Consider the following 14,614-nt stretch of genomic DNA (forward strand, 5'->3'; position numbering starts at 1 on the left):
TAAATTGAGGAACCTTGGCTTTGTCTGATTCAAAGCATATGGTTGGGGGACTTTTGCAAATACAAATTAGATGAGAACATACAATGGTGCATGTAGATGAGCGCTTTTTCAGAGACATGTTTGAATGGACAAAAATGCGTTGCAGTTAGAGAACCTTTGAGATGGGCCACATTTTTTGATGGAACAATTTTGTGAAATTGTCTAAAATGCCATCTCTCTGGAAATATCAATCTGCATAACGTAATATCATTGATAAACCAGCGTTCAAAACTTTCATATGAAATATTTATTTTCATGGTTTCTAATATGAATAAGGTCAATTGGATTTTTAAAGACCCATAAGACATTTGCATGCACTATATTCAGAAAAACGCCTCTCCTTGCGTGTGCTCGATGCTACTCAACATTTTTAAACGACACCGCGAGCCAAGAGGGTTAGTACAAACCGGAATTCTTGGGACGTCCATAACATTATCCCCTACCATTAACCCTAACCATTTTTTATTTCAACTTTAAAGGGGTAGGGACGTCCAAAGGATCTAAGATAGCAAGGACAGAGTCAAGAGAGTCTAGCGCACGGTGCGCATCTGAGGTATTAGAGCTGTTTGCAACGCACGGAGTTTTGTCACGTTTTCTTCGAATAACTGGAGCTCTTTTTCACTTATGCTCACAAGAAGATAAGAATCATGACCAACACTAGTGTCAAAACGCATAACTGGCTGTTCTACGCAGAGTATAAAAAGGAACTTGGCTAATGGAAAACTCAACTATCCCTTTTATCAAGATGGAAATTCTCAATATATAGCCAGGTAAGACCAACATTTTCCCCCTTGTTATGTTAAATTGGCTAAGATATATTAGTTGGGCTAGTTTCGTGGCTACTACTGTAGTTTTGTGGTCCACTTGGTACAGTACAGGCTAATCTTTCAGAGATGGTTCATTCCAGTAACCTACTATCTCTGACAACAAAACAATTTAATGCAAAACATATTAATACTTTATTTCAATCTAATAAATATTTGACAGCAACTTGTATATTTATTCATGATTCATATAATAACCAGAATATCTACAGCTATTTTTCATTCGAAACACATGTGTTGCTCTGTTATTACATAATCCAAACTGCTCACCTCCTAGGCTTACAAAATGTAGGTAGTTATTTTATTTGCGAGTGAAATTAAAACCATGAATACTTGTCGTTTTCATTATGTTGTGCCAGTAATATAATATTGTTATGTAGTTATTGTGTAATAGGAATCCAGTTTACGTCTAGACGCCCCCATTTATCCTGCCTTTTCTGTCATGTATGCTCATCACATATCTTCTGCAATGACCATTCATTAATTAATGTGATTGCCGGCATGAAAATACAATTTACTCATATTTTATTTTCTCATTATACAGTTGAAGTCGGAAGTTTACATACACCTTAGCCAAATACATTTAAACTCAGTTTTTCACAATTCCTCACATTTAATCCTAAAAATTCCCTGTCTTAGGTCAGTTAGGATCACCACTTTATTTTAAGAATGTGAAATGTCAGAATAATAGTAGAATGATTTATTTCAGCTTTTATTTCTTTCATCACATTACCAGTGGGTCAGAAGTTTAAAAACACTCAATTAGTATTTGGTACCATTGCCTTTAAATTGTTTAACTTGCATCAAACGTTTCGGGTAGCCTTCCACAAGCTTCCCACAATAAGTTGGGTGAATTTTGGCTCATTCCTCCTGACAGAGCTGGTGTAACTGAGTCAGGTTTGTATGCCTCCTTGCTCACACACGCTTTTTCAGAGGACCTGCCTTACAACAGGCCTACAAGCCCTCAGTCCAGCCTCTCTCAGCCTATTGCGGACATTTTGGCCTATTCCTCCTGACAGAGCTGGTGTAACTTAGTCAGGTTTGTAGGCCTCCTTGCTCGCACACGCTTTTTCAGTTCTGCCCACACATTTTCTATAGGATTGAGGTCAAGGCTTTGTGATGGTTGCTCCAATACCTTGACTTTGTTGTCCTTAAGCCATTTTGCCACAACTTTGGAAATATGCTTGGGGTCATTGTCCATTTGGAAGACCCATTTGTGACCAAGCTTTAACTCCCTGACTGATGTCTTGAGATGTTGCTTCAATATATCCACATACTTTTCCTACCTCATGATGCTATCTATTTTGTGAAGTGCACCAGTCCCTCCTGCAGCAAAGCACCCCCACGACATGATGCTGCCACCCCCGTTCTTCACGGTTGGGATGGTATTCTTCAGCTTGCAAGCCTCCCCCTTTTTCCTCCAAACATAACGAAGGTCAATATGGTCAAACAGTTCTATTTTTGTTTCATCAGACCAGAGGACATTTCTCCAAAAAGTACGATCTTTGTCCCCATGTGCAGTTGCAAACCGTAGTCTGGCTTTTTTATGGCGGTTTTGGAGCAGTGGCTTCTTCCTTGCTGAGTGGCCTTCCTACCTGAGCGGTATGACAGCTGTGCGGTCCCATGGTGTTTATACTTGCGTACTATTGTTTGTACAGATGAACGTGGTACCTTCAGGCGTTTGGAAATTGCTCCCAAGGATGAACCAGACTTGTGGAGGTCTACAATTTATTTTCTGAGGTCTTGGCTGATTTCTTTTGATTTTTCTATGATGTCAAGCAAAGAGGCACAGAGTGTGAAGTTAGGCCTTGATATACATCCACAGGTACACCTCCAATTGACTCAAATGATGTCAATTAGCTTATCAGAAGCTTCTAAAGCCATGACATCATTTTCTGGAATTTTCCAAGCTGTTTAAAGGCACAGTTAACTTAGTGTATGTAAACTTCTGACCCAGTGGATTTGTGATACAGTGAAATAATCTGTCTGTAAACAATTGTTGGAAAAATGACTTGTGTCATGCACAAAGCAGATGTCCTAGCAGACTTGCCAAAACTATAGTTTGTTAACAAGAAATTTGTGGAGTGGTTGAAAAACGAGTTTTAATGACTCCAACCTAAGTGTATGTAAACTTCCGACTTCACACAGCCATTTAGAGACATTAGAAATATGTAGAGTAAACATACCCAGAAACTTGTTTGGTAGGACCATTTTAAGCTTTTGGTTTAAATAGCAATTTACATTTTGCCCCTTTTGGATTTGTTATTATATCAATTGGTGTAGCTTAGGCATTATCTTCCTCCTCTCACTTAAAATGGAGGAAAATCCTAATCTTTCACCACTTTTACACACAGGGCATGTTTTCAGTATATGGTAGTTCCTTTCAATCATGACAGATGAGCACATTTTACAGTGTCTGTGTTCTTGCCAACAGATCAACTGCTCTGATATCCATTTTTCAGGATTTATCTTTTGAATATGTGTGACTTAAAATTACCACCATGACGTTGTTAGATAGCAGATAGACTTAACAAAGGGTATTAATGATTACAGGAATAGGAACATTAATTCTATTAATTAGGTAGGCCAGCTAAAATATTTACATCTCCACAAAGAGCTTTGAAGAAGCAGGACACAGCCAGAGGCTCTTTCCCTGTCTTCCCCTCTCTCTCTCTCTCTCTCTCTCTCTCTCTCTCTCTCTCTCTCTCTCTCTCTCTCTCTCTCTCTCTCTCTCTCTCTCTCTCTCTCTCACTCATCTGATGTCAGACATGATGCTTTTGGTAGGAGCAGCCAAGGAAATGTGGATTCCTTCATTCAGGGAGCAGAGGGAGTTTAACTGAGGATTAGGGATAACTAATGGCTGCTTCTAGCCAAGCTGTACAATGTATTCCCTTGCCACATGGCTAATAGGCTACACAGGGGATGGAACAAGCAGGGACAGAGTAGAGAATTCCTCTTGGAATTAGTATGAAGATTCTACCTTACATGTTAACTGTTCTCTATGTGGTCTCAATTGGATTTGGTGCCAGTCACTATTTTGAACCTGAACAAATGTTGACCTCAGTGTTTTACCTTTTCCTTGATATCCAACTGCACTCCTAGTCCCCCTTCAGGTTTTCCCCTCCACCCCAAGCAGGCCTGTGCCCGCCATGATGAGCAGCTCATCCAGCCCAGCTGAGTTCTACAGGGACAGGACCTCCCTCCTGTCCATAGACTCTAGCGTCTTCTACAGCGAGCCCCCTCCTGTCTGTGACGACCCGCTGGACTTCTTCACCATCAACGTGGGAGGCAGCCGCTACGTTCTCTCCCAGGAGCTGCTGGCATCCCACCCAGAAACCCGTCTGGGCAAGCTGGCCCTGTCCACACGGGACTCTGCCCTGGAGCTCTGCGATGACGCTGACTTCCTGGAGAATGAGTTCTTCTTCGACCGCAGCTCACAGACCTTCCAGTATGTGATTAACTTCTACCGCACAGGCCACCTGCATGTCAGGGAGGAGCTTTGCGTGCTCTCCTTCCTCCAGGAGATAGAGTACTGGGGCATCGACGAGCTCTGCATCGATCCCTGCTGCCGGGAACGCTACTACCGCCGCAAGGAGCTCAAGGAGAGCCTGGACGTGCGGAACGAGGCTGAGGCTGACGAAAGCCAGGATGAAGACTTCAACGGCGCTGCGTGCCCAGATCTCCGGCGGCGCCTGTGGAACCTGCTGGAGAAGCCAGAGTCTTCAAGAGCGGCACGCGCCTTCGGCACGCTGTCCATCATCTTCGTGGCGGTGTCCATTGTCAACATTGTGCTCATCTCGCTGGACCTGGGGGATGTGGGTGGGAACGGGATCGGTGACGAGAGCGGGGGCAGTGATGGGGGTACACCTTTCTTCGTGGACGCACTGGAATATGTGTGCGTGGTGTGGTTCACCGGCGAGCTGGTGTTGCGATTTGTCTCCGTGCGCAACAAGTGCCGCTTCACCCGTAGTGTTCCCAATGTGATTGACCTGCTAGCCATCCTGCCCTTCTATGTGACTCTGGCAGTTGAGAGTCTGCACGGTGGCTCTACAGAGCTGGAGAACATGGGCCGCGTGGTGCAGGTGCTCAGGCTCATGAGGTCCCTCCGCATGCTCAAACTAGGACGCCACTCCACAGGTAATGTAGTCGTCTATCCAAACATACAGATACGCAGCCATTTTAATCCTGTCATGATTCCTAAACCTGATACCGCTACCTATCATTTGTCACGCCAAGCTGCAGTAGTCCAGGATGTCAGATTGTCCAGGATCTCAAAGTTGATTTTGAAGGTAGCAGTCCAGTTGAGATACAACATTATTTTCAAAGGATATATCACACCTTATTTCTTTCTTCCAGCAACTCATTATGTGATTGTAGATGTGTGTAAAAAGTACAGCAGGGTAGACAGACAAGATGGCTGATGTTACTTGCACAACAGTGTGTCATTGTAGTCTGTAGGCCAAAAATTCTGAAGAATCTGTTGAAACTAATAGAATAGAGAGTCAACTTTTGTGAAACATCACAGCACAGTGGAAAAAAATACATGGCAGCTGGAATTCAGAACTGGATGGTCTTCAGAGATAGATGGGAGGGGTTGAGGGTAGCTGAAGGCTGGGACAAAAAACAAACAAAAGATATCTAATGTAAAATATACTGTCCGTGAAATGTAAGTAGTGTGTCTAAGCTGGAAGTGGAAGCCTACGTATTGTTGTCCATTAGTTTACTCCAATTAGGAGAGGTGTGGTAAGGGGAAAATAATAAAGAAGGAAAATATATTTTAACGCGTTTGAGCCAATCAGTTGTGTTGTGACAAGGTATGGGTGGTATACAGAAGATATCACTATTGGGTAAAAGACCAAGTCCATATTATGGCAAGAACAGCTCAAATAAGCAAAGAAAAATGACAGTCCATCATTACTTTAAGACATGAAGGTCAGTCAATCCGGAAAAGTTCAAGAACTTCAAGTGCAGTTGCAAAAACCATCAAGTGCTATGACGGAGTACTGCCACAGGAAAGGAAGACGCAGAGTTACCTCTGCTGCAGAGGATAAGTTAGTTATAGTTACCAGCCTCAGAAATTGCAGCCCAAATAAATGCTTCACAGAGTACAAGTAACAGACACATCTCAACATCAACTGTTCAGAGGTGACTTCATGGTCGAATTTCTGCAAAGAAACCATTACTAAAGGACACCAATAATAAGAAGAGACTTGCTAGGGCCAAGAAACATGAACAATAGGCATTAGACCGGTGGAAATCTGTTCCAAATTGGAGATTTTTGGTTCCAACCACCGTGTCTTTGTGAGATGCAGAGTAGGTGAACGGATGATCTCTGCATGTGTGTTTCCCATCGTGAAGCATGGAGGAGGAGGTGTGACGCTGTGGGGGTGCTTTGCTAGTGACACTGTCTGTGATTTATTTAGAATTCAAGGCACACTTAACCAGCATGGCTACCACAGCATTCTCCAGCGATACGCCATCCTATCTGATTTGGGCTTAGTCCCACTATCATTTGTTTTTCAACAGGACAATGACCCAACATACCTCCAGGTTGTGTAAGGGCTATTTGACCAAGAAGGAGAGTGATGGAGTGCTGCATCAGATGACCTGGCCTCAACCCAGTTGAGATGGTTTGGGATGAGTTGGACCACAGAGTGAAGGAAAAGCAGCCAACAAGTGCTCAGCATGTGGGAACTCCTTCAAGACTTTTGGAAAAGCATTCCAAGTGAAGCTGGTTTAGAGAATGCAAAGGGTGGCTACTTTAAAGAATTTAAAATCTAAAATATACACTTCCCAAAAAAATAAAGGGAACACTTAAACAACACAATGTAACTCAAAGTCAATCACACTTCTGTGAAATCAAACTGTCCACTTAGGAAGCAACACTGATTGACAATACATTTGACATGCTGTTGTGCAAATGGAATAGACAACAGGTGGAAATTATAGGCAATTAGCAAGACACCCCCAATAAAGGAGTGGTTCTGCAGGTGGGGACCACAGACCACTTCTCAGTTCCTATGCTTCCTGGCTGATGTTTTGGTCACTTTTGAATGCTGGCGGTGCTTTCACTCTAGTGGTAGCATGAGACGGAGTCTACAACCCACACAAGTGGCTCAGGTAGTGCAGCTCATCCAGGATGGCACATCAATGTGAGCTGTGGCAAGAAGGTTTGCTGTGTCTGTCAGCGTAGTGTCCAGAGCATGGAGGCGCTACCAGGAGACAGGCCAGTACATCAGGAGACGGGGAGGAGGCCGTAGGAGGGCAACAACCCAGCAGCAGGACCGCTACCTCTGCCTTTGTGCAAGGAGGAGCAGGAGAAGCACTGCCAGAGCCCTGCAAAATTACCTCCAGCAGGCCACAAATGTGCATGTGTCTGCTCAAATGGTCAGAAACAGACTCCATGAGGGTGGTATGAGGGCCCGACGTCCACAGGTGGGGGTTGTGCTTACAGCCCAACACCGTGCAGGGCGTTTGGCATTTGCCAAAGAACACCAAGATTGGCAAATTCGCCACTGGCGCCCTGTGCTCTTCACAGATGAAAGCAGGTTCACACTGAGCACGTGACAGACGTGACAGAGTCTGGAGACGCCGTGGAGAACGTTCTGCTGCCTGAAACATCCTCCAGCATGACCGGTTTGGCGGTGGGTCAGTCATGGTGAAGGGTGGCATTTCTTTGGGGGCCGCACAGCCCTCCATGTGCTCGCCAGAGGTAGCCTGACTGCCATTAGGTACCGAGATGAGATCCTCAGACCCCTTGTGAGACCATATGCTGCTGCGGTTGACCCTGGGTTCCTCCTAATGCAAGACAATGCTAGACCTCATGTGGCTGGAGTGTGTCAGCAGTTCCTGCAAGAGGAAGGCATTGATGCTATGGACTGGCCCGCCCGTTTCCCAGACCTGAATCCAATTGAGCACATCTGGGACATCATGTCTCGCTCCATCCACCAACGCCACGTTGCACCACAGACTGTCCAGGAGTTGGCGGATGCTTTAGTCCAGGTCTGGGAGGAGATCCCTCAGGAGACCATCCGCCACCTCATCAGGAGCATGCCCAGGCGTTGTAGGGAGGTCATACAGGCACGTGGAGGCCACACACACTACTGAGCCTCATTTTGACTTGTTTTAAGGACATTACATCAAAGTTGGATCAGCCTGTAGTGTGGTTTTCCACGTTAATTTTGAGTGTGACTCCAAATCCAGACCTCCATGGGTTGATAAATTGGATTTCCATTGATTATTTTTGTGTGATTTTGTTGTCAGCACATTCAACTATATAAAGAAAAAAGTATTTAATAAGATTATTTCTTTCATTCAGATCTAGGATGTGTTGTTTAAGTGTTCCCTTTATTTTTTGGAGCAGTATATTTAGATTTGTTTAACAGTTGTTTTGGTTACTACATGATTCCTTATGTGGTAATTCATGCATGTGAATGGCTTGGATGTTGCTGATTTTGACGAGGGATGAGAGCCCTGGTTTGGGATGTAGGCTGTGAGGCCATGCATAATGAAGGGAGATGATGTTACCACACCAAAAGAGAAGATAAGAGGGGAGGAAGTAGACCAGAGACTGTGACAGATACAGAGCCAGCACGTCACATCTTGTCCTTTCAATGAAGAGGAAAGAAAAAAGAAAAGGCGATGAGAGGTCGACTTTGTCTTTGATCTAGGATGAAATGACATAGTAGGCCATCGTTACACTTTTATAGAATTATGGGATGTATTACAAATCTTTGTTGGCATCCATGACTGCAATTGTACCATATTCCCTCTAGTATGCTACTTCAACAAATTGGTAAGTATGGCATGTTGCGTCAGGAAAAGAGAGAAAAATAGATTTCTCACTCTGGGTGATAGCTGTTAATAAAACAGATTATTTTAGGGGAAAAGTGTGGATTTACAGGGCATGTTCTCCACTTTGTCTACATGCTGGTATATCTTGATATCCCTGAGGAGTCTATGACATTTGCTCAGTTTCAGTCCCATGGTCTGACTAAAATGACTTGAAAATATAAAGGCAGGAGTGTTCTTGCCATGTGTGTGACAATATGTCTGTCTGACAATATCCTGAAGAAAGGTGCATCCTGATAACTGTATCATTTTGTAAACAAAAATGCGTTTGCTTTACTGTTTGGTTTATAGACAACTTCCAAAGAACCAAATGTACTAGCTAGGTCTCATTTTGATCCCATATAGTGTTTCAGTACATAAAAAGAACATTAAAAAGTATACTTACTTGGCAAACTTAACCAAATATTTATTTTCTACTTGAAGAGTTTGGAGAGCTTACAAGCAATTTCAGTGCGTGAATAGACCTACCACCTGCTCAGTTGTGTGTATTTCGAGTTTTGCACTTATTTTAACTACAAAATTTCAAATTTATTTTTATATAGCCCTTCGTACATCAGCTGATATTCTCAAAGTGCTGTACAGAAACCCAGCCTAAAACCCCAAACAGCAAGCAAAGCATGTGAAAGAAGCACGGTGGCTAGGAAAAACTCCCTAGGAAAAACTCCCTAGAAAGGCCAAAAACCTCGGAAGAAACCTAGAGAGGAACCAGGCTATGAGGGGTGGCCAGTCCTCTTCTGGCTGTGCAGGGTGGATATTATAACAGAACATAGTCAAGATGTTAAAATGTTAAAATGTTCATAAATGACCAGCATGGTCAAATAATAATAATCATAGTAGTTGTCGAGGGTGCAACCAGCACGTCCGGTGAACAGGTCAGGGTTCCATAGCCGCAGGCAGAACAGTTGAAACTGGAGCAGCAGCACGGCCAGGTGGACTGGGGACAGCAAGGAGTCATCATACCAGGTAGTCCTGAGGCATGGTCCTAGGGCTCAGGTCCTCCGAGAGAAAGACAGAAAGAGAATTAGAGAGAGCATATTTAAATACACACAGGACACCGGATAAGACAAGAGAAATACTCCAGATGTAACAGACTGACCCTAGCCCCCCGACACATAAACTACTGCAGCATAAATACTGGAGGCTGAGACAGGAGGGATCAGAAGACACTGTGGCCCCATCCGATGATACCCCCGGACAGGGCCAAACAGGCAGGATATAACCCCACCCACTTTGCCAAAGCACAGCCCCCACACCACTAGAGGGATGTCTCCAACCACCAACTTACCGTCCTAAGACAAGGCCGAGACCAGCTACCAGCTTTCAATTTTCCCCACTAAATTCTCAGTCATGAGTTTCTCACATTTTTTTATATTAGCTGTTTGTGGAATACAGTGTATAATTTGAATAGATGCACTATAGTACCTTCATGTTAGGCAAGTGAAAAGGTATTAAGACTGATTTTAAGAGTTTATTATTCAGGTAATTATTCTACAGTTGAAAGTGTGCACCTGCCACACTCTGTAAGATTTGCGTACCATCAAAGAGTGTACACTTTCAGCATGGTCTTCCAACAGATGGCATCATCAGTGCAGACAGCCGTAAGACTCTGACGTTAGACAAGGCACTTTCAGGTGTACGACCTGAATAAGTAATCTGTCATTTAATCTCCTGAACTGATGTATAATTGACCGCAGCCCTCTGTATCCCTGTGTCTCCCAGGCCTCAAGTCCCTGGGCCTGACCATCACCCAGTGCTATGAGGAGGTGGGTCTCTTGCTCCTCTTCCTCTCCGTGGGCATCTCCATCTTCGCCACGGTGGAGTTCGCCCTGGAGCATGACATCCCCGGCACCACCTTCAGCAGCGTGCCCTGTGCCTGGTGGTGGGCCACCACCTCCATGACCACGGTGGGCTACGGAGACATCCGCCCCGACACCGCCCTGGGCAAGGTGCTGGCCTTTCTCTGCATCTTGTCTGGCATCCTCATCTTGGCACTGCCCATCGCTATCATCAACGACCGCTTCTCTGCCTGCTACTTCACTCTCAAGATGAAGGAGGTGGCGCTGCGGCACGGGGAGGCGCTCAAGAGGCTGGCGCGGGGTTCGCTGGGTGACTCGGAGGTGGGTGGGGCAGCAAGGGGAGGAGGGGTGAACCTGAGGGATGTTTACGCCAGGAGTGTGATGGAGATGCTGAGGCTGCAAGGGAGGGAGAGGGCCAGCACACGGAGTAGTGGAGGGGGTGAGCTCTGGTGGTAGTGTGGAAGATGGAGCACGAGAGCGGCTGTGGAGAAAAAGCTATGGAAAAGTTAATTGGGTTAAAGATGGAATCCGCCTTAGGGGGAAACACCACTGGCTGCCCCACCACTGTTATTGTTTTTGTTTCCGAGCTGAGGAGCGTCGCGAAGCATGGTAAAAATGTAAATCGGTTCATACTGTGCTCTTTTATCACACGTGCAATGATGTCAGAGGGGGAAAAACTGTGCAAACTGACGTGGTTGTTTCACCATTAAGGATTCCAGCTTTAAGAACACCATCAGAATATGACAACAATGTGTACAATGTATAGGACATATCTAAAGGATGATGAGGGGACAATTACTTTTATGTCACCTGAAAGATTAGCCACAACTTTCATGGCTAACCTTTTTCAGTGTTGTGTTCTCTGACAACTGTTGCATGTTCTGTCTCCTCTGTATGTGTCACATAGGCAAGATGTACAGTATTGACTGAATGATGTTACATTGTGTTTGATATTTTAAAACTTATTGAAAGATGCAGTATGTTGTGGTGTATAGAACAGCACAACATGATTTCATTGGAGAGCAATAAAAATATTTGCCTTCACCCCTGTCTCTGTTTCCTGCACGGTCACAGTGAAATTCACCTCTCTAAAAATAAGTCTCTCACTGTTGCCGCCTGCTATAGACCACCCTCTGCCCCCAGCTGTGCTCTGGACACCATATGTGAACTGATTGCCCCCCATCTATCTTCAGAGCTCGTGCTGCTAGGTGACCTAAACTGGGACATGCTTAACACCACAGCCATCCTACAATCTAAACTTGATGCCCTCAATCTCACACAAATTATCAATGAACCTACCAGGTACCACCCCAAAGCCCTAAACACGGGCACCCTCATAGATATCATCCTAACCAACTTGCCCTCTAAATACACCTCTGCTGTTTTCAACCATGATCTCAGCGATCACTGCCTCATTGCCTGCATCCGTAATGGGTCAGCGGTCAAACGACCTCCACTCATCACTGTCAAACGCTCCCTGAAACACTTCAGCGAGCAGGCCTTTCTAATCGACCTGGCCCTGTTATCCTGGAAGGATATTGACCTCATCCCTTCAGTAGAGGATGCCTGGTTATTTTTTTTTTTTATTCCTTCCTCACCATCTTAAATAAGCATGCCCCATTCAAGAAATGTAGAACCAGGAACAGATATAGCCCTTGGTTCTCTCCAGACCTGACTGCCCTTAACCAACACAAAAACATCCTGTGGCGTTCTGCATTAGCATCGAACAGCCCCCGTGAAATGCAACTTTTTGGGGAAGTTAGAAACCAATATACACAGGCAGTTAGAAAAGCCAAGGCTAGCTTTTTCAAGCAGAAATTTGCTTCCTGCAACACGAATTCAAAAAAGTTATGGGACACTGTAAAGTCCTTGGAGAATAAGAGCACCTCCTCCCAGCTGCCCACTGCACTGAGGATAGGAAACTCTGTCACCACCGATAAATCCACTATAATTGAGAATTTCAATAAGCATTTTTCTACAGCTGGCCATGCTTTCCACCTGGCTACCCCTACTCCGGTCAACAGCACTGCACCCCCCACAGCAACTCGCCCAAGCCTTCCCCATTTCTCCTTCTCCCAAATCCAGTCAGCTGATGTTCTGAAAGAGCTGCAAAATTTGGACCCTTACAAATCAGCCGGGCTAGACAATCTGGACCCTTTCTTTCTAAAATTATCTGCCAAAATTGTTGCAACCCCTATTACAAGCCTGTTCAACCTCTCTTTCGTGTCCTCTGAGATTCCCAAAGATTGGAAAGCAGCTGCGGTCATCCCCCTCTTCAAAGGGGGGGACACTATTGACCCAAACTGCTACAGACCTATATCTATCCTACCCTGCCTTTCTAAAGTCTTTGAAAGCCAAGTCAACAAACATTACTGACCATTTCGAATCCCACCGCACCTTCTCCGCTATGCAATCTGGTTTCAGAGCTGGTCATGGGTGCACCTCAGCCACGCTCAAGGTCCTAAACGATATCTTAACCGCCATCGATAAGAAACAATACTGTGCTGCCGTATTCAATGACCTGGCCAAGGCTTTCGACTCTGTCAATCACCACATCCTCATCGGCAGACTCAACAGCCTTGGTTTCTCAAATGATTGCCTCGCCTGGTTCACCAACTACTTCTCCGATAGAGTTCAGTGTGTCAAATCGGAGGGCCTCAATTCTTGGGCAGACTCTTTTCTCTGTATACATCAATGATGTCGCTCTTGCTGCTGGTGTCTCTGATCCACCTCTACGCAGATGACACCATTCTGTATACTTCTGGCCCTTCTTTGGACACTGTGTTAACTACCCTCCAGATGAGCTTCAATGCCATACAACTCTCCTTCCGTGGCCTCCAACTGCTCTTAAATACAAGTAAAACTAAATGCATGCTCTTCAATCGATCGCTGCCTGCACCTGCCCGCCCGTCCAGCATCACTACTCTGGACAGTTCTGACTTAGAATATGTGGACAACTACAAATACCTAGGTGTCTGGTTAGACTGTAAACTCTCCTTCCAGACTCACATCAAACATCTCCAATCCAAAGTTAAATCTAGAATTGGCTTCCTATTTCGCAACAAAGCATCTTTCACTCATGCTGCCAAACATACCCTCGTAAAACTGACCATCCTACCGATCCTCGACTTCGGCGATGTAATTTACAAAATAGCCTCCAATACCCTACTCAATAAATTGGATGCAGTCTATCACAGTGCCATCCATTTTGTCACCAAAGCTCCAAATACTACCCACCACTGCGACCTGTACGCTCTCGTTGGCTGGCCCTCACTTCATACTCGGCGCCAAACCCACTGGCTCCAGGTCATCTACAAGACCCTGCTAGGTAAAGTTCCCCCTTATCTCAGCTCGCTGGTCACCATAGCAGCACCCACCTGTAGCACGCACTCCAGCAGGTATATCGCTCTGGTCACCCCCAAAGCCAATTCCTCCTTCGGCCGCCTCTCCTTCCAGTTCTCTGCTGCCAATGATTGGAACGAACTACAAAAATCTCTAAAACTGGAAACACTTATCTCCCTCACTATCTTTAAGCACCAGCTGTCAGAGCAGCTCACAGATTACTGCACCTGTACATAGCCCATCTATAATTTAGCCCAAACAACTACCTCTTCCCCTACTGTATTTATTTATTTATTTAGCTCCTTTGCACCTCATTATTTCTATTTCTACTTTGCACTTTCTTCCACTGCAAATCTACCATTCCAGTGTTTTACTTACAATATTGTATTTACTTCGCCACCATGGCCTTTTTTGCCTTTACCTCCCTTATCTCACCTCATTTGCTCACTTTGTATATAGACTTATTTTTCTACTATATTATTGACTGTATGTTTGTTTTACTCCATGTGTAACTCTGTGTTGTTGTGTTGTTGTATGTGTCAAACTGCTTGCTTTATCTTGGCCAGGTCGCAATTGGAAATGAGAACTTGTTCTAACCTGACTACCTGTTTAAATAAAGATGCAAATAAAATACCAAAAGGGCACTGGGAGGAGGAGTCTCCGAGTCAAGTCATGACAGCCTGTATGCAAGAACACACACACATGAATATCCTGAACTGGTTAAAACATTATTTCTACCCAACAACCCCAGCAGTGGTAGAT

General features: G+C 44.8%; 1 protein-coding gene across 1 annotated transcript; it reads left to right on the forward strand.

Annotated features, from left to right (window-relative positions):
* Positions 1–425: 425 nt before the first annotated feature.
* On the forward strand, positions 426–11,554 carry LOC106580557 (potassium voltage-gated channel subfamily V member 1-like). The gene is made up of 3 exons (XM_014161746.1): positions 426–809; positions 3,966–5,000; positions 10,434–11,554. The coding sequence occupies exons 2-3, from the start codon at positions 4,013–4,015 to the stop codon at positions 10,964–10,966; spliced, it is 1,521 nt and encodes a 506-aa protein (XP_014017221.1). The 5' UTR covers positions 426–809; positions 3,966–4,012; the 3' UTR covers positions 10,967–11,554.
* Positions 11,555–14,614: the final 3,060 nt, after the last annotated feature.

This window comes from Salmo salar, chromosome 02, assembly GCF_965601325.2.
Source record: "Salmo salar chromosome 02, fSalSal1, whole genome shotgun sequence".
Classification (NCBI taxonomy): domain Eukaryota; kingdom Metazoa; phylum Chordata; class Actinopteri; order Salmoniformes; family Salmonidae; genus Salmo; species Salmo salar.

Coding starts and splice junctions, on each gene's coding strand:
- LOC106580557 (XM_014161746.1), top strand. CDS start 4,013: ATGATGAGCAGCTCATCCAGCCCAGCTGAGTTCTACAGGGACAGGACC. Junction 5,001..10,433: donor ACTAGGACGCCACTCCACAG/GTAATGTAGTCG, acceptor TGTGTCTCCCAG/GCCTCAAGTCCCTGGGCCTG.